Source organism: Panthera pardus, unplaced genomic scaffold (assembly GCF_024362965.1).
Source record: "Panthera pardus isolate Hobbes unplaced genomic scaffold, ASM2436296v1 HiC_scaffold_25, whole genome shotgun sequence".
NCBI lineage: Eukaryota > Metazoa > Chordata > Mammalia > Carnivora > Felidae > Panthera > Panthera pardus.
In genome coordinates, this window is record NW_026526821.1 from 72749327 (window position 1) to 72769890 (window position 20564).

The 20564-nt window shown below is 42.9% G+C and overlaps 1 protein-coding gene across 3 annotated transcripts in view; it reads left to right on the top strand.

Annotated features, from left to right (window-relative positions):
• Nucleotides 1–9966, top strand: part of SPTBN1 (spectrin beta, non-erythrocytic 1) — a 198619-nt gene extending 188653 nt beyond the window's left edge. For all 3 annotated transcript variants that reach the window (XM_019421876.2, XM_019421932.2, XM_019422003.2), the window contains 3 exons: nt 1010–1183; nt 7742–7784; nt 8646–9966. In XM_019421876.2, the coding sequence (XP_019277421.1) occupies nt 1010–1183; nt 7742–7784; nt 8646–8864 (436 nt within the window). In that variant the 3' untranslated portion in view covers nt 8865–9966. The remainder of the gene's footprint in view (nt 1–1009; nt 1184–7741; nt 7785–8645) is intronic.
• Nucleotides 9967–20564: the final 10598 nt, after the last annotated feature.

The window sequence follows — 20564 nt, forward strand, 5'->3', positions numbered from 1 at the left end:
CAGAAAGAAGGTTAGTTAAGTGTGCATAAGAATTGCAAAAAAGGGGCCTTTCTAGTACTTCCTGAGAAGGAATGTGCTACATGGAGGCTAGGGAATCTTCCTTAAAGTGAAGTGTTCTTTCTTGTGAGATTTTTCTTAAGACATTCATTTACCCAGATATATCTCCCTGTCGGTGTTTATATTCACTATCTCCCAATAAACCCTACTTTTATTATTTTACGGATAAGGAAATGGAGGTTCTGTGTGTTTAAAAAAGCCCATTCTTTAGAAACCTGGTAAATGGTGTTAACTGGGGTGAAATTCCTATCTGACTCCAAAGCCAGTGTGCTTAACCAGTAAACCATTCTGCCTGAGACCACCTTTTACAGTTGTACAGGTCAAACATTAGACCAGGAAATCCCATCTAAGCTGCCATCCACATTGAGTACAACATAAATTTATATGTTAATATAGGTAGGTGGCAGTAAAGTAACTTCTGATAAAATCAGTAAATCATGACAGTTTGCCATATCGTGGCGGGAAAGGCCATCCTTTTCTGATTCATCCCGAGTTTCCACATGTGCTAATGGCTCTGGATTTGCCTCCCTGTCACATCCCCAGGCCACATCAGGATTAAAGCTGAGGTCCTGGAGGAGCTGCTTAAGGACAGGCATGTTTCAAATGAGAAGCCTTCCCTGTACAGCATCACCACAAGAGGATAGTACAGCAGAGAGTATCCACACCAGCAAAAAATCTTTCCCATCAGAGCCAAGAGTATTTTTTTAATAGAAGAGGGCACCGTGTTTTTCCCCAGACTCTGAGAAACACCTACCGCTGTACCAACGTGTACACTGTCCCAGTGGCCCACGGAGGAATTTTGTTCCATGGTTCAGTTTAAGCAGAATTTAGGAAAGGCTTTTAACAGTGGGTCACATCACATTGTGTGTGGATTGTTTTCATGTTAATCAAATTCTTAATTCTTTAAGGAAGTGTGGTCTAGAACCTTGACGTTTCTTTCTTTACTGCTCAGGTCCTGGCACAATGTTTATTGTGTCATAAATAACCAAGAAATGGGTTTCTACAAAGATGCAAAGACCGCTGCCTCTGGAATTCCCTACCACAGCGAGGTCCCTGTGAGTTTGAAAGAAGCCATCTGTGAAGTGGCCCTTGATTACAAGAAGAAGAAACACGTGTTCAAGCTAAGGTGAGAGGTGCTGCATTTCTTGGTTCCCAAGAGTAATGTCCCTGTTTATTTTCACTCTGGGGGTTGGTTTTACTAGGCAGATACTGCGATCAGTCAGTTCTTTCTCTCTGCCATTAGAAAAAAAAACACCAATGTGGAATACTACATGGCAATGAGAAAGAATGAAATATGGCCTTTTGTAGCAACGTGGATGGAACTGGAGAGTGTTATGCTAAATGAAATAAGTCATACAGAGAAAGACAGATACCGTATGTTTTCACTCCTGTGTGGATCCTGAGAAACTTAACAGAAGACTATGGGGGAGGGGAAGGGAAAAAAAAAAGGTTAGGGAGGGAGCCAAAACCTAAGAGACTCTTAAAAACTGAGAATAAACTGAGAGTTGATGGGGGGTGGGAGGGAGGGAGGGTAGGTGAGGGATATTGAGGAGGGCACCTGTTGGGATGAGCAAATTGGTTGGAAACCAATTTGACAATAAATTTCATATTAAAAAAAAAAAAATACCACTGAACCTAGTGCAATTTGGCACATGTCTCAGTTTGGATCTTTAGGGACCGTGGCCAGTCACTGGCCTCCCTGTGGTTAATGGCACAGCTCGACCTTGAAGAAAACAGCTTTGTTTTGATAAGCTGGAACTTACTGTCTCCTAAGACAGGGTGAACTGTTCACATCTCACAATTTAAGGGAAGCTTAGAAAAATAGTTTACCCATCTTTGCAGCTTATCCAGACCCAGGAGATGCTATTCTTTGCTCAAGAGCTAGCTAGGGGTGGGTCAATTGAGTCATCCTCGAGCCAGATGGAGACAAGTAGGAAGCAATGTTTAGAACTGGGTGTCCGTGCTCCCCTGACTTGCCCAGCAGATGTTCTAGCTGATTCTGGTAACATCTAGTTCCAAGTGTCTTTAGCTTGTAGAACACACACCTGTACTCCCCACAGAATGGATCCAAGCTTAGAAGTTTTTCTTATACTGGGAAATGGACAGAAAAATCTTTTTATCCGCTAGAAAGTAAACATGTTAGTGGTTACAATTTTAATTAGTTTAATACTAAGATGATCTATTGCCTTGGGACCTGAAAAGCTTTGGTCTTCAATTCTGCATTTCTGTCCTGTCAGTTGGAATAGGCTGAAGACTGCAAATGAGAGTCTCAAAGGGTGTGACTTCTTCAGCTCTTTCAAGGAGCACTGGAGGCAGGCTTTTCAGAACTTGGAACGTTTGCACTCTGTAAGACAAGGCGCAGACAGCCTGGCTCCCTGGCTGCCTCCCTCCCCCTTTGTTCTCCCTTGATGCAGGTTCAGAGGGTTAGCATATTGGCAAAGGGTACTTACCCTCCCCACCCCACACCACCCCCCAGGATCACTCCTTCTGTACCTCAGTGAAGTGAATGAGTGAGCCCTCTAAACTAGTGACTTTTCAGTATCAGGGATGGCCTTGTAAGGACAGTTTCTTTTACTATGTACCATAGAACAAGAGAAATCTAGATCTTTTATTTATGTCTGTTTAAAAACTCTGGTATTTATAAATTGGGGGATGCCAGCTCTATAGCAGAATTTCAAAAAAGAATCATAATTTTTTAATCCCAGTATAATTAACAATACAGTGTTTTATTAGTTGCAGGTGTACAGTGTAGTGATTCAGCAATTCTATATACATATATTGCTCACTGCTCATCACGATAAGTGTCCTCTTTGTCTCCTTCACCTCTTTCATGTGTCCCCCCACCTACCTCCCCTCTGATAACTATCGTTTTGTGGTCTATAGTTAAGAATGTGTTTCTTGGTTTTCCTCTCTATTTTTTCCATTTGTTCCATTGTTTTGTTTGTTAAATTCCACATGAGTGAAATCATACAGTATTTGTTTTTGATGTATTTCACTTAACTTTATATTTTGTAGGCCCATATATGTCGTTGCAGATACCAAGATTTCATTCTTTTTTATGGCTGAGTATTACTCCATTGTGTGTGTCTGTGTGTGTGTGTGTGTGTGTGTGTGTGTGTGTGTGTGTGTGTGTATAAATACATATAGATCACATCTTTATACATTCATCTATCGATGGGCACTTGGGTTGCTTCCATACTGTGGGTATTTTAAATAATGCTGCAGTAAACATAGGGGTGCATATATCTTTTTGAATTAATGTTTTCTTTTTCTTTGATTAAATACTCAATAGTGGAATTACTGAATCATGTGGTAATTCTGTTTTTAATTTTTTGAGAAACCTCCATACAGTTTATCACAGTGGCTGTACCAGTTTGTGTTCCTGCTAACAGTGTGTGAGGATTCCTTTTTCTTCACATCCTCATCAACACTTGTTGTTTCTTGTGCTTTTGATTTTAGCCATTCTGACAGGTGTGAGGTGATATCTCACTGTAATTTTGATTTGTATTTCCCTGATGACTAGTGATGTTGAGCGTCTTTTCATGTGTCTGTCCATCTGTATGTTTTCTTTGGAAAAATATTCGTGTCTTCTTGCCATTCTTAATTGGATTATTTTGGGGTTTTTTGGTGTTCAGTTGTATAAGTTCTTGATGTGTTTTGGATTACTAACCTTTTATCGGATATGTCCTTTGCAAATATCTTCTCCCATTCCATAGGTTCCCTCTTAGTTTTGCTTATTGTTTGCTTCCTGTTCAGGAGCTTTTTATTTTGATAAAGTCCCAATAGTTTACTTTTGCTTTTGTTTTCTTAAGACATCTCTATAAAAATGTGGCTATGGCTAATATCAGAGAAATTAGTGCCTATGCTCTCTTCTAGAGTTTTTATGGTTTCAGGTCTCATAGTTAGGCCCTTAATCCATTTTGAGTTTATTTTTGTGTATGGTATAAGAAAGTGGTCCAGTTTCATTCTTTTGCACATTACTGTACAGTTTTCCCAATACCATTTGTTGAATGAACTTTTTCCCATTGCATATTCTTGCCTCCTTTATCAAAGATAAATTGACCATATAATTGTGGGTTTATTTCTTGGTTTTCTATTCTGTTCCATTGATTTTGTGCCAGTATTTTTGTGTCATACTGTTTTGATTACTACAGCTTTGTAATGTATCTTGAAATTTGGGATTGCGATATCTCCAATTTTTTTTTTGTTTTGTTTTTTTTGGGTTTTTTTGCTTTCCAAGATTTCTTTGGCTACTCAGGGTCTTTCATGGTTCCACACAGATTTCAGGATTATTTGTTCTAGTTCTGTGAAAAAATACTGTTGGTATTTTGATAGAGATTGCATTAAATCTGTAGGTTGGTTTGTGCAGTATGGACATTTTAACAGTGTTTTCCCCAGTCCATGAGCCTGGAACATCTTTCCATTTGTTTATGTCATCTTTAGTTTCTTTCATCAGGGTTTTATAGTTTTCGGAGTCTTACACCTCCTCGGTTAAGTTTATTCCTAGCTATTTTAATTATTTTTGGTGAAATTGTAAATGGGACCTTTTTCTTAAGATTTTATTTTTAGGGGCACCTGGGTGGCACAGTTAAGCATCCAACTCTTGATCTCGCTCAGGTCATGATTTCACAGGTTCGGGAGTTTGAGCCTCGTATCAAGCTGTGCATTGATGCACAGAGCCTGCTTGGGGTTCTGTCTCTTCTCTCTGCCCCTCCCCTGCTTATGTGCACACTTGTGCGCTCTCTCTTTCTCTCTCTCTCAAAATAAGTAAACTTAAAAATTGTTTTAAAGATTAGATTTTATTTTTAAGTAATCACTACACCCAACGTGGGGTTGGAACCCACAACCCAGAGATCAAGAGTCACATGCTCCACCGACTGAGCCATCCAGGCACCTTAGGACTGTTCTCTTAATTTTTCTTTCTGCTACTTCTGTTCATGTATAGAAATGCAACATATTTCTGTATATTGATTTTTATATCTTGCAACCTTAGTGAATTTGTTTATCAGATCTAGTAGTTTTCTGGTGGAGACTTTAGTGTTTTCTATATATAACGTTGTCATTTGCAAATAGTGACTGTTTTACTTTTTCCTTATCAATTTGGATGCCTTTTATTTCTTTTTGTTGTCTGATTGCTGTGGCTAGGGCTTCTAGTACCATGTTGAATAATAAAAGCTGTAAGAGTAGACACCCTTGTCTTGTTCCTGACCTTAGGGGGAAAACTCAGTTTTTCCCCCTTGAGGATGTTGTTGGCTGTGGGGTTTTCATAGATGGCCTTTATTATGTTGAGGTATATTCCCTCTCACTTTGTTTGTTTTGGTTTTGTTTTTGTTAAGTAGGTCTCATACCCAGCGTGGGGCTTGAACTCACGACCCTGAGTAAAGAATTGTATGCTCTACTACGAACTGAGCCAGCCAGGCGTCCCTAAACCTACTTTTGAGGGCTTTTGCTGCATCTATTGAAATAATCATGTTTTTCATCCTTTTTCTTGTTGATGTGATGTATCACCGTTGATTGATTTGCAAGTACTGAACCACCCTTGTAACCCAGGAATAAATCCCACTTGATTGTAGTGATTTTTTTTAATGCATTGTAGATTTGGTTTGCTAATATTTTTTTTTTAAGTTTTTTATTTAAGTAATCTCTACACCCAACATGGGACTCAGACTCACGACCCCAAGGTCAAGAGTCCAGTGCTCTTCTGACTGAGCCAGCCAGGTACCCCAACGGTTTGCTAATAATTTATTGAGGATTTTGCATCTATGTTCATCAGAGGTACGGTCCCATAGTTTCTTTTTTTGTAGTATCTTGATCTGGTATTGCTATCAGGGTCATGCTGGCCTCATAGAATGAATTTGGAAACTATCTTTCCTCTTTTGTTTTTTGCAATAGTTTGAGAAGAATAGGTATTAACTCTTCTTTAAACGTTTGGTTGTTTGGTTGAGGAGCAGCTGGGTGGCTCAGTCACTTAGACTTCTGATTTCGGCTCAGGTCATGATCTCATGGTTCATGAGTTTCAGCCCCACTTCGGGCTCTGTGCTGGCAGTGTGGAATTCTCTTTCCCTCTCTCTGTCCCTCCCTGCTCGCTCGCTCGCTCGCTCTCTCTCTCTCCCTCCCTTTCTCTCTCCTTATCTCCCTCTCTCTCTCAAAGTAAATAAACTTTTAAAAAGTTTTTAAAAATAATAAGTGCTTGGTCGAATTCACTTGTAAAGCCATCTAGTTCTGGACTTACGTTTTGGGGAGTTTTTTGATTACTGATTCAGTTTCATTGGTGGTAATCAGTCTATTCAAATCTTCTATTTCTTCCCAATTCAATTTTTGGACGTTATATGTTTCTAGGAACTTACCCATTTCTTCTAGGTTGCCCAGTTTTGTTGGCATGTGAGTTTTCATAATATGCTTTTATAATCCTTTGTGCTTCTGTAGTGTCAGTTATTTCTCATGTTTTATTTCTGATTTTGTTAATTGAGTCCTTTTTTTTTTTTTTTTAATGAATCTGGCTAAGGATTTATCAATTTTGTTGATCTTTCCAATGAACCAACTCCTGGTTTCATTGATCTCTCATATTGTTTTTTTAGTTTCTTTTTTTTTTTTTTTCCTGCTCTTTTATTTCCTTCCTTCTACTACTGGTTTAGGGTTTTGTTCTTTTTCTAGCTCCTTTAGATGTAAGATTAGGTTGTTTAAGATTTTTCTTCCTTGTTTAATGAATTCTGTATTGCTGTAAACTTCCCTCTTAGAACAGCTTTTGCTGCATCCCAAAGATTTTGGACCATTGTGTTTTCATTTTCATTTGTCTCCCCCATTTCCTCTTTGATTTCTTGTTTGACACATTAATTGTCGAATAGCATATTATTTAACCTCCATGTATCTGTGTTCCTTCTAGATTTTTTTTCTTGTGATTGATTTCTGGTTTCATAGCATTGTGATCGGAAATGATGTATGATATGACTTTGATCTTCTTTAATTTGTTGAGACTTGTTTTGTGGCCTAATATGTGATCTTTTCTGGAGAATGTTCCATGTGTACTTGAAAAGAATGTGTATTCTACTGTTTTAAGATGGAATGTTGTGAATATGTTAGATCCATCTGGTCTAATGTGTCATCCAAGCCAGTTTTTCTTGTTGATTTCCTGTTTGGATGATCTGTCCATTGATGTAAGTGGTGTGTTAAAGTCCCCTACTGTTATTATATTACTATTGATTACTTCCTTTATGTTTATTATTAACTGCTTTATGTATTTGGGTGCTTTCATGTTGAGTGCATAAATATTTATAATTGTTACATCTTCTTGTTGGATTGTTCCCTTTATGGTTATGTAATGAAAGGACTTAGAATTTTTAAAGCATTTTCTCTTAAATTCAGTGTAGAGCAATGATTCAGGTGCTCCTTTGTCACAGCAAAGCCAGATGTTGATTGTTTTGGGGGCATTTTTTATCCTGCCAGTGGATTGAAACATTAAGTTTTGTGTATATTATATTGGCCCAATTATATAGCTTCTTGATGTTGAAGGTGCTGTTTCTCGGCCTTTGTGGGTCCTGGGCACAGGTGGTGATGTATGCAGAGCTCTGATGGGCAGTTCTGGTAGGATTCCAGTGGCCTGCTTATATCCACATAGGTTTTGGGAACTGAGGGTTTTGTTTCTTCCTAAGTCAAATTGTGACTGACTTCTTCCTTCAATTTACAGACTAAATGATGGCAATGAGTACCTCTTCCAAGCCAAAGATGATGTAAGTTTTTAAGATTCATTTCTCTCTGTAGTTAGGTATTTGCAAGTGTTTATTGGCATAATAAGCTTTATCTACAGTGTTCCATATAGAAGTAATGATCAGCCATGGCTTCTGTCATCTGGTCTCCACAGTCACTAACAACAGGAAGCTGTTTGGTTCCCCTTATATCTCTAGGGGGCAGTGAATGGCATCTCACTGTGTCTTTGCCTGTCAGGAGAGCTAGTACCAGGACCCTGAAGTTGACAGTGGAAAATCTCCCCCCACCTCACCCCCCAACTCCCGTTGCAGTGGATGAGGCACAGTGAAGTGTTTCCAGGACCGGATGTGGATCCTGAAGTCCAGTCACAGGGCCTCCCTGCTGCACTCCACCACCTCTACCTGACCATTCCATGGTTGTACCCCTCCTTGCAGGGAGAGAAGGTCTGCTGACGGAACCACAACATGGGCAGTGCTTTAGATTTGAAAAACCAACTTCTGTTAAATTTATGCAGGCTTGTATATCAAATATATTTCATTTTTTTTTAAAAAGTAAAAGAAGAAGGAATTTATAGAGGTGGGAGCTGACACCCCCACCAGTGGAGACCCATCTTCCCATTCCTCCACGTTTGTAGGTCCACATACTAGAATGGTGACTTCTGAAGGATACTGTAAACCGAGTTCTCGGGAGAGCTGAACCGTGTTTACTCTGCGCAGGCCTCTTTGGGAACTGCTTGCCTCTCAGTTAGCTAGGAGCCCCTGTTGGCCAGATGCACTGTTCCCAAGCTTTCTTACCAACAGAGGCACACTGGTGGGGCAGGTGGAGCAAGAGCATTTCGAGCCCACCTCTCTTACTTGAGTCTCACCTGTGCCTCCTTTGTCCAGGAGGAAATGAACACATGGATCCAGGCCATCTCCTCTGCCATCTCCTCTGATAAACACGAGGTGTCCGCCAGCACCCAGAGCACGCCAGCATCCAGCCGGGCACAGACCTTGCCCACCAGCGTCGTCACCATCACCAGCGAGTCTAGCCCTGGCAAGCGGGAGAAGGACAAAGAGAAAGACAAGGAGAAGAGGTTCAGCATTTTTGGCAAAAAGAAGTGAACTCCTTTCCTTCACCTCCTGCCCTTCTCTTACCTTTTCAGTGAAACTCCAGCATGCAAGCTCAGAACCAACACATTACTCTCTGTGCCTAATGTTCTTCAATGTGGTTGATTTTTTTTTTTTTTATTTATAGAGCATTTCTGGGGGGTGGGGGAAATATACCTAAACACTTTATCTCCAAGTTACAAAAGTTTGAGGTGCAGAGGGAAGACCAGATTTTTTTTAATGAAATTCTATAGATTAGATCTCAATATTTAAACTGTTCCTCAATTTTGTGAGGCTGCGTTGGAAATAACCCGCCTCTAGTGCTGTTGGTATGCAAGGCAGCGGTGCTTAAACAATATTTCCTGTGCTCACCAGAGACAAAATGTACCAATTTCCTGACACCATTCTCTTCCATTTATTTCCAGTGGTTACCTTGAGTCTTGACTATTAGAAGTGCCCACGACGGGTCTAACCTTGAGTAAACAGATCGTGTATTATGATCTCGCTGCAGCCACAGTGCAGCTCCGTGTTAAATCTACAGACCAAACCGTTTGTATCTGGCATCACTTACTAACACATGACATGCGGCTTTTCTGCATCAACTGCAAGGACAGTTAAGAATGTCGGTATACCGGTATACGAGAAGGAATAGAAAACTGATACTGTTTTAAATAATCTGTAATTTCAATTTTTTTTTTTTTGCTGAAATACATTATATTGTATGTTTGAGATAATTCTAGTACAAAGTATAATAAAACTAGATGTATAATAAACCCTTTAAATCATTGGTAAGTGTACAAGTGGAACTGAAGCATTTACTGGACAAAGTAATGTTACTCTAATGGTTACTTGCTCGTGTGTTGCCACACTGTGTTATAATTTGCTTCATTACCTTGCTATTTGATACATAGTGTGCATTTCTTTGTCACTGTAACAATTGTAATGACAAATTTTCATCTTACTGCACAATCAAAATGGCATTGATAGGAATGAACTCCAGAGGCTGGGCCGGAGCAGGGAGGTGGTCGCTCAGGCCTGGCGCTCAGTCGTATGACCTGTACCTCTCAACTTTTGCCCTGTTAAATATATGCTATGTCATTAAATGCTTTTAAATCTAGCACGGTGGGTAATTGTTGTTTTTTCTCCCCTGCGTGCATGCCATGTAGGAAAATTGCAAAGCCAGAAATAGCAAACGGGAAACATTAGACCATCCGTCTGGGTTCCTGTTTTGCATTCTTGTGCGTGTATGGTGCACCAGCTTTGGAAACTACGGCAAACAGAATAATAAATATGGAATGTTTTGCAGCTACACATCCAGATTTTATCTTTTATTTATGACAAAGTTAACAGAGAACTTGTTAAACCTGAGTTCTGAGGAGGGCGTTGGCAAACTTTTTCTGTAACGGGCCAGAGATAGCAAATATTTTAGGCTTTGTGGGCCAGACTGTCTCTGTGGAAGCTCTGCTCATTGTGTAATATAGAGGCAGCCATCGATGGCATGTGAAGGAATGGGTCTGGTTGTGTTCCAGTAAAACTTTATTTATGGACACGGATGTGAATTTTAAGTCCTCTTCATGTGCCACATAATATTCTAATTTTTTTTAAGTATTTGAAGTGTAAAATATATCTTATACAGATCATACAAAAAAGGACAACAGGCCAGATTTGGCCCATGGGCCAGTTCAGTGATGCCAGCATAGATCCATAGATCATGGATTAGATATGCATGTTACTTGCCTTTTTTTAATCTGGGTATATTGACTGCATAGCACTTGTATATTTTCCTACATAAAGCAGCAAGGGATGCTAGTATTAGGGGTTTTCAGTGAGCTGTGCCCATGCCTAATGTGATGTTAGTACTGCACTGCACAGTTGACTGGCATTGGAGCTTTCTGGTTACTCCAGAAACTGAGACTTTGTCATCCCTCACTCCTTCCTCTCTCATGCACCCGGGGCCATTTATCTCAGTGTGACACTCCCTTGTCCTTGCCTTACATAAGATTGGAATCATGTCTCAACAGATGATCCTCTCACCAAAATGTTTCATTAAGAAAAAGCATCTTGAAAAATAATCAGGATTGATTATAGCCTACTCTTGACAAAGCCAGGCAGATGGCAGGCAAGACTCACTCAAATGGAAAATAGCCAGCAATTCCAGAATCCCATAAAAAATGTGTATGCATGGGATATTTTGTACATAATTGCAGAGGTTGACCAATCCCTGATTACGAAACTTCACTTTGGTGGTACTGTCTCTCCTTACTGTTCTTGCTGAGGATCTGCTGAGACCCACAGTGGGGAAGACGATGGGCAGTGGAAGGAAAAGCAGCTGCAGCAGAAGACTGGCTTCTGTGGGTCATCAGGGGCTAATGTCAACAGGTGTGATCAGGGAACCCCAACAAGACATGGTGGATGAAGCTACAGGCCATAGAGGATCACGAGTGTCAATCGTATCATGGTAAATATGGGTTTAAAAAAAACGCTGCACACTAGTATTTTGAGGGTTGTACACATTTACCTTTATTGCTATAATGTGCTATTTTGCTTTAATTTTTAGTGATGTGGGTGGGTGATAATACTGGCCTCTGTATATCTGAAAAGTGAGAAGCAAGCAGTAACAAAACTGTCAGGATATGTGATGGGTATTCTTGACTGATTAAAGGTCACTTTTGTCTCACTTGACCATTTCTGAAGTTGGAATGCATCTTCAGTTGATGACACCTCAGGGTTGTGTTTTCTTGGGGGTACTTGGAGTGATGATGCTTTTTATAGTTCCATTCATCTTCAGTGGATGAAATAGAGTGTATCAGACTGGGTGGTGGACACATTGTTATCACCAGGTGTTTGGCACTGTTAGGATTGGTTGTGTATGGAGGATCCCATGCTATTTCCCTCTGGATACATTATTTTCATTTCTTAGTTGGACTAAAGTATTTTCTTTGGCTTAGTGGTAAAATTCATATAGGAAAAGTAGGACTAAAAGCTTGAGTGTCTTCCATTATTTAAACTGATTTTTTTCAAGCATGACTCATAACCCAAAAAGCCATAAGAAAAAAAAAAGGAAAAATTGTACTTCAAAGCTCAAGATTTCTGTCACCATTGAGAGTCATAGTGAAACCTTTCACTTTCCACTTCCCAACACTAACAATGACATTATCCTTTTTGAAACTTAAAGATGTCCCATCTTTGGCTGGTAGAAGCCCCTTCCAGTTGGCTTCTGAGTCTTATTGATATAACCCTAGTAATCTTTGATCCTTTCTTCCCTCTCTGGCCTGACAAGCTGTCCCAGGCCCAACCAGGTACATTTCTTGCCTCAGACCTGCAATCAGAAGTCCCTCTAAGAAACCCTGGTTTCTTTTAGTGGAAAATGATACATCAGAACCATAATTTATGTGCTAGAAATGCTCATTACTATTGGGTTAATCCTTTTTTCTGTGTGTATCGGTAGATAAAAATAATTCATGAGTTCATCCTGCAACTCAGGATTGCAGTTTTTGACTTAACATATTCTGTATTATGTCATAATCTTTTCCACCCAGAATCAGCACTCAACGATCAGGGGGCAAAGAATCAGAATATCCTATAACAACTCATGTGCTTTATCACCTGTTACACACATATACTCCTCCGAGTAGCAATACTAATACTGCCACCAATACAATTACTGAGAGCAGTTGGTTGTGGGGTTTTTTTGGTTAAACCTTTTTATGTTGTGATAATTGTGCATTGATTCACATGTGGTTGTAAGATAGAATTCAGTGCACTTTAGCTTTGTCCCCCAATGGTAACGTCTGTAATGTAACTGTAATACAGAATCACATCCAGAATAGGACACTGATGCAGCCAGGACTCAACATTTCCATCCCTGCAGGATCCCCTCCTGCTGCTCTGTTACAGCCATACCTTCCAAGCAACCACCAGTCTGTTCTCCATTGTTAAACATTTGTCCTTTCACAAATGTATCAGTGGAATCACACCGATGTAACATTTTAGGACTGGTTTCTTTTCCCACTCAGCATGATTCTCTGGAGATTCTTCCAGGTTATTGTGTGTCAGTAGTCACTTACATTTTGTTGAGGAGCAGCGGTACGACTGTACCATAGTTCGTGGATTCACTTACTGAAGGACATCTGGGTTGTTTCCAGTTTGGGACTATTATGAACAGAGCTGCTATAACCATTCATGTGGGGCTTTTGGTGTGGACATAAATCTTCATCTCTCTAGAATTAAAAAAAAGATGCCCAGGAATGTCAAGAACAATTTTTAAAAATATTTTGTATGTGCTCTCTTCATTCCCCGCAGCACCCCTACGCTAGGTCATTTGACTGTAGCTACCATCTGGGCAAATAGTTATTCCGCCCTCTCTCTCTTAATCCTTAGTCTTAGTTCTACAAATGACTATTTAACGCTGGCTTCATTTGGTTGTTTGGAGTGTGTCTGTTTCTAAGTAAGTGTCCCCCTCCTGCCACCCTCACCTCCCCTTATTTTCCGCCAGTTCTGAGTCAAGCACTTAAAGTGAAATGCCCTTTTGATGCTTTGAGGACTGAATAAAGATTTCCCAAGGGAGAAATCACTGCGCGTTCAGAGTTTTTCAAGATTTAGACCCACCTTAACCCAGGCTACCCTAGAAAAATGAGTTTTTCAAGTTAAAAAAAAAAAAATTCCAACAGGGTTGGCTGCGAGAAAGAATGTTACATCCTGTTTGGGGCTTTGAATGCTTCTTTTGTAAAAAGGTCAGCCTTCTTCTGAAAGAAGGGATTCAGGAAGTGGAACTGGAGGGGCCTCCTCTCTCCCTTTAGTTTAAATTAGGGATCAAGCCGTGTGAGGTGCTAAGCTTCTCTTCCCTGCTGTGGAGGGTGTATGTTCACTGCAGCGGAGGGAGGAAGCGCCAGCCCCGAGCCTCCTGTGGGCTGGGCTGACGTGGGAGAGGCCGTGAGAGGGGGCAGAATTATGTGGCACAATTCAAGAGCCTCGCTTGCGCTCTTTTCTCCGCAGGGGGCGCATAGAGGACACCACTCAGGAATGCCCGGGTTTCCCCGGGCACGTGGGGTTCGTTGTCCGGGGCTGTCAGCCTTCCTTTCAGACCTGCGGTCAGCTCTCCTCTCGCGGCGTGCTTGTCCCTGTGTAGCTCAGCAGCGCCGAAGCCAGAGACACCTGTGCTCCCCTGGCCGCCCTGCCCCCACAGGCCTGCGCCCGCTCCGGTGCGCGCACTCGGTGATGGCGGGGGAGGGGCGGGGAGGGGGGATTACGTCATGGCCACGAGAGTTGTGTGGGCTTGCGCAAGTTTCCACTCGACCTTCCCTTCGCCCTCTGGATATTTATCACTCGTTGGGGACCGATTGTGTCTGGGAGTGGGGATGCAGGAGGAGGCCCGGCAACGGGATTTCCAGAAACATTCTTTCTCTTGCACAAGCCCGCCAGCCCCGCCCAGCCGGGACTTTCTCCGCCGGGCGCGGCATCCTGCATTCCGGAGTCTGGGCGTTGGGTGCTCCCTGGGCGCTTTCTCCCCCGGAGCTGAAGCAAGCCTTGGCTCACAGCATTTCCTCGGAGAATCCACTCCGTTTTCAGTCGCAGTGAATTGTTTCCAATGTCGCAGGCCGTCGATGTTTTCATCTCCTGTCCAGGGCCTCCCTCTCAGGGAGAGGTCTGTCACAGTCTTCATTAAAATGGCGGTGAAGAGCGTGCATCTGAACCAGTGCTGCAGATGGTGTACAGGCCCATCCCTTTCCTGCTGCCACCGTTACACGTCTGTCCCATCGCTCCCCCTGTCTTTCCTGGGTGCATGTGATTTGATTCCTTCATGCGGCTTGCTTGGCCTCTGCTCTTCTGGGGAAAGGGCGTGGGCTCTGAGCCCAGACTGCCTGGGGTCGTGGCTCCTTCACCAGCCAGCCAAATGACAAGTGTTCCTCCCTGGCCGCCTTTGCAAAGCTCCTACTAAGTGCCATACACGTTGGGGAGCAGCTCCTGCGGACCTTACAGTATGCTACCCTCCTCACCATCTGCTTCATCTGAGCTGGCTCATATGTACATATACATATACATATACATATACATATACATATACATACACATACACATATACATATACATCATATACAAATACATCATATACATATACATATACATATACATATACATATACATATACATACACATACATCCCGAGATTCACTGTTTACGTACAACACCCAGTGCTCATCCCCACAAGTGCCCTCCTCAATGCCCATCACCCATTTTCCCCTCTCCCCCCTGCCCCTCCCATCAACCCTCAGTTTTTTCTCTGTATTTAAGAGTCTCTTAATGGTTTGCTTCCCTCTCTGTTTGAAACTATTTTGTCCCCTTCCCTTCCCCCATGGTCTACTGTTAAGTTTCCCACATTCCACATATGAGTGAAAACGTATGATATCTGTCTTTCTCTGACTGACTTATTTCACTTAGCATAATACCCTCCAGTTCCATCCACGTTGTTGCAAATCGCAAGATTTCATTCTTTCTCATTGCCAAGTATAAACTACATCTTCTTTATCCATTCATCAGTTGATGGGCATTTAGGCTCTTTCCATACTTTGGGTATTGTTGAAAGTGCTGTTATAAACATTGGGGTACATGTGCCCCTATCAATCAGCACTCCTCTATCTTTTGGATAAATACCTAGTAGTACTATTACTGGGTCATAGTGAGCCTGGCTCTTTTTACCTTTACAAGGGGATAGAAGGAATGGGTCAAAGGCCATTGCACTCCAAAACTCAGTTCCCCCTCTCACGAGAGGTATGCTGCCAACAAGAGGCTTCTTTGGATTTTTTTTCCTAAAGATAATTTTATTACAGTGTTTCACAGTTCCGTGACAGAAAATCCACATCCAAGTGGTGCAAATACCAGGGAATTTGTCAGCACACCCAACTAAAACATCCCAAAGTAGGGCTGGTTGAAAGGTTGATTTGCTACCAAAGTTCTCTATCTCACTGGGACTCGATTGGATACATCTTTACTCTCACAGCCCCATACCCAGCCTTCATCAGTTTTGGCCTCAGGCTGTTTTCCCTCCTGATGATGGCAGCTGCCAAGGTAAGGTTCCTAAGAGGAGGGAAAATGCTCCTCTTGTCCCAAACAGAACAAAATCTGTGTCTCACTCTGAATGGATTAACGTATGTTTTGCGTCCATCCTTGAACCACATCTCCTACTGGAGAAACCGCTTCAGGCAACCAGGGTGCCCTCCTGGTCTTTCCAAACCACAGGTCATTACAGAAGGAACATGGATGGTTGGGCCCTCAGTGTCCCTCGCAACATCTGATTAAGAAAAATATGCCAAAGAATAACAATATCAAAGGGTGGCTTAGGTGAGGTAGAGTGGGGGGGTTGATGGAGGATGAGTTTGGGGGTGCTAAAGCCCCCACCTTCTTCCCAGCCCCCAAATACTGCCTATTCTCCACAAGAAAGTGTTGGCTCCCGAAAGGGTGGGATCGGAGAAACAGCCACTTTTTCTTTGGAAAGGAAAAATGCTGTCTCTAGAAGGACCTCCTCTTGAAGTTAAATTTGAAGCTGTTCGTATCTTAAAGCACCATTGCTAATGTGTTCAAGGTTGCCCCTGACTTTGCACTTGTTAATACTGCTACTGGGTCTTCCCTCTTAGGTGCTTGTTTGGGGTGCACCTGGTTTCGGAGAACAGATGCCAGTTAATGAATAGGAAGGGCCTGTAAGAGTCTGGTCCCACTTGCTACTATCTGGGAAGGAACCCTCTCCAGCAGTCACTGGGGAGTTACTTCAGACACTGGTAAGCTCAGGAGCAAAAGAAGCTAATAGGGTGCTATAAATTCATGAATTAACCAATGCTTGCTTATTATAAGGAAATGAATTTTTTTCTTTTGAAATACAGTTCTCCAAAAGGTGCTTGTTATTTATGTGAGGAGTCCTGAGTGCCCGAGTTAATGATTGGAACACCATTTGGCCAAGATACAATCCGCCATGGGTGAACAATGTCCCTGGGCGCCCCGCCTCTCCATGGAACAGTGCCTTTTTACTCAGCACTCTGTTTCTTACAGAGTCCTCATCATCGACAGGAGGTAAAGTTCCCCCAGAGTATTAATGACTTAAAAGGCCAAGAGTCTGTCGTGTGACTGAGTTGGGGGTGCTGAGGCAGCGACCAGGGGAAGCCATTGGCTGGGATAAGGGAGCTTGGCAGAAGTGGGTTCCACTTCCCTGGGTCTCTGGAAAGGAGAGAAGCTGGAGTGTCTGACATTCCTCAGTTAGGAGGGGAAAGGGTTTAAATTCCATAGGAAAGCAGTTTGCAAAGATGAACCTGTCTTTATGTTATCTTTTTAATTTCAACACTTGGCATTTTTGTCATCTCTCTATCACTTGCCTCTTGGGGAGGTGCCCCACCGTGGGAACATAACCAGATGGCTCCCATTTGTGTCTCAGATCCTTGGGAGCTGAGACCAATGAAGGGCCTGTGTTCCACCCCATGGCTGTCTTGACAGCACCTGGGGCCCAACAAAGAGGAGTGCCATTTCTGCACTGGCTGTGACTGACAGCCAGCATTTGCTGAGCTCTTCCTGTAAGTGTCAGACCCTACCCTTAGCAATTCACATATGATGACTCATGCAACCTCACAATGACCCTGGGAGGTAGACACTTGTTACCAGGCGAGGTATTGTTACAGCTCAGAACACAACTGTCGCTGCAGGGAACTAAAGACACTGAGCCAAGCCAGAGCTGGTAGAGAGCCGAGACCACAGCATCTCAGAGTGCTCTGGAGCTCTGACAAGGTCTGGCTGACCCCATGACTGACATGTCCCCCTGCCACATCCCCATGTGGCTGTGTTATAATCTTCAGCTTATAAAAAGGGTGTTTGCCTGGGATATCACCAGCATCCCGCATGGCCAGCCCAGGGCTATGTGAGTGGATGTGTGCCTGTGAACATATGTGTTTCACCCTTTGTTCTTCTCCAGACGGAATGACTTTGTCTTGCTAGTGACAACAGCTAACATTAGCTTCATGCCAGATAGTGCGCTAAGCACTTGAGCTGTTTCTTGGAATTCTCACGGCAACTCTGTGGGGCAATGTTTATTGTCTTAGTTATACAGTGGAGGAAAGGAAGATTTAGAGAGTTAAGTGCTTGTGTAAACAGCAGCTGGAGACTCGGATTCTGACACGCCTTTTCAGAGGCCATACTCACTCTTGGACTGACCGCCTTCCTGATGTCCCTCACCTAGGTTGTAGACTGAGAAACAACTCTCGTGGAACCAGCACTAGCCAGTGGGGGGCAGGGGGCGTCTCATGCGTGTAGACCGTCCCCCTAAAGGTGGGCTTTTAGTGTCAGTCCACTTAACTGCTGCACAAGCCTGGATCCTCAAAGTCTCAGCCCTTCTCTGGCTCCTCAGCACCCAAGTTCCTCTGGAGTTAGATGTGCAAGTGGCAAGGTTGTTCTCAAAGGCATGTGCTACATATCTGGCGGGTGGTTGATGCTTGGCTCAGCCTTAAAAATCAACAGCTGCCCAGATTTGGGCTGTCCCCGTGCTGAAGTCCTTTCTGGGTCAAATTTAAGGTCAGAAAAAGGACAGGGGGACATTATAAATATTTGGAAGGAAAGAAGAGAAGAGGGAAGAAAGGGTGGAAGGAACCTCCCACCAGCTGAAGTGCCACCTCAGAAAGGTGGCAAAATAAATGATAGCTCAGCATCAAACCCATGCCCATGTTTCGTACTTAAAACAAAAAAAGAGAAAAGATTAGCTCAGTCTCTGTGGACAGGTTTCTTTCCAGACCAGAGAGGTGGAGACAAGCTGTGGGAACTGATGGGCTCCAGCTGACATGGGGCCCCATCCTCATTCCAGCTCCCTGACTGGCCACAGGGCCCCTTTGTTCTCTGACATCTGTCTTTTCTTGTTGCTCTGATTCTGACTCTCCCCACTGTCCACCTTACTCCTCGGCTGTCCTCCCCATGTGTGTAAAATCCTCCACAGTTAAACATCACACGTACTTATTCCGTATAGTATTTTCACTTAAATTTGTGTCACATTTTGTTATATTGCTACACTTTGTGATGCTTATTTCAAGGATGATATATAATTTTCCGCTGGTCAATGCACCAGTAGTTATTAACACGTTCCTCAAATTCTAGGTTTTTAGCAATAAGATCACTCCCTGCCAAAGAGATTTGTATTCCTAAAATTATGGCTCTGACTTGATTCTTTCTAAGGACAGTTCTCTGGGGCCATTAACTCCCTCCAGGTAGGGCCACTTCACAGACCATATTCTTCTATAGCTACTTCCCTCAGTGCAGGGTACACACCTCCGATGCCAGCCTCTTTCCACCTTGTGGAAGCATTCTCCCAGGGGATTTGTTCCCCTTTCCAGCTTGGGACCTTGATCTCAGCCACACTGACAGCGTTAGTAACTTTATATTTCAAGAAATTGGGACTGGGTCTTGCTCCCTAAAATCTTCCAGGGTCCTCATGCAATTGTTATCCACAACCCAACAGATTTTAAGACTGCATCAATAATTCCTCTCATACAAATACAGAAACAGGCTTCATCCTGACACACATCTTGCCATGTTTTCTTGGGAATCACTCGGAACATATTTACAGATTTTGCTTCATTTTCCTATTACCTCTTTCTAAACTGTACACTTAGTTACTAGCTGTAAACAAGGATAACACTCTTGCTACGAACAGGATTGTTTTTATTTGCAGTAAGCGTAATATGCCATCTCAAGCTTGCTGTGAGGGTCTTTGACTACCAGCTAGGGTAAACTTGCTGTCCTGTGTTTGACATTTCTTTTTCATTTTGAGTAAATTTTCTGTTCATACCTGGATCACGAGGCTTCTGAGTCACGAGCCACAAAACCAACTCTGGCTAGTTTAGCAGAAAAGAAACTTATTAACACCTTCAAAATCTCTAGGGGGCCAGAGCCCCAGGCTGAGGGTTTTATAGCCAGGAGTGATGCCCAAAGCCCTGCTTGCGGGCAGGCTCCTTGAACTTGCCACTGGGCAAGGACCCACAAGCTCCCAGTCACGCTGCCTCGGGAACTCCTGTCCTGCTGTCTTTGGTGACAACTTTTCCTGCACGGGCTCTCCTTCATATCGCCACTTCCGATTCACAGCTGTGCCACCTGCATTTCATTCCTGACTGGGGCTCTAACGCCAGGGAGGCTAGGGAAAGGCATCCTACTTCTCTCTAAAGGCAAGCCAGTTATGTCTAATTCTGCCTCAAGAGGTGCTGCATTCTGGGACACCTGGGTGGCTCAGTTGGTTAAGCGTCCGACTTTGGCTCAGGTCATGATCCCATGGTTTGTGAGTTTGAGCCCCACATTGGGCCCTCTGCTGTCAGTGCAGAGCCTAGGGTCCGCTTTGGATTCTGTGTCTCCCTCTCTCTCTGCGTCTCCCCTGCTGGCTCTCTCTCTCTCTCTTTCTGTCTCTGTCTCTCTCTCTCTCTCTGTCTCTCAAAAATAAACATAAAAAAAAAAAAGAGGGGGTGCTTGGGTGGCTCAGTCAGTTAAGCTGCCGACTTCATCTCGGATCATGATCTCATGGTTCGTGATTTCGAGCCCCGCGTTGGGCTCTGTGCTGACAGCTCAGAGCCTGGAGCCTGCTTTGGATTCTGTGTCTCCCTTACTCTCTGCCTCTCCCCTGCTCACACTCTGTCTCTGTTTCTCTGTTTCTCTCTAAAAAATAAACAAACAAAAAAAAATACAAAAAAAGAGGTGGTAGATTCT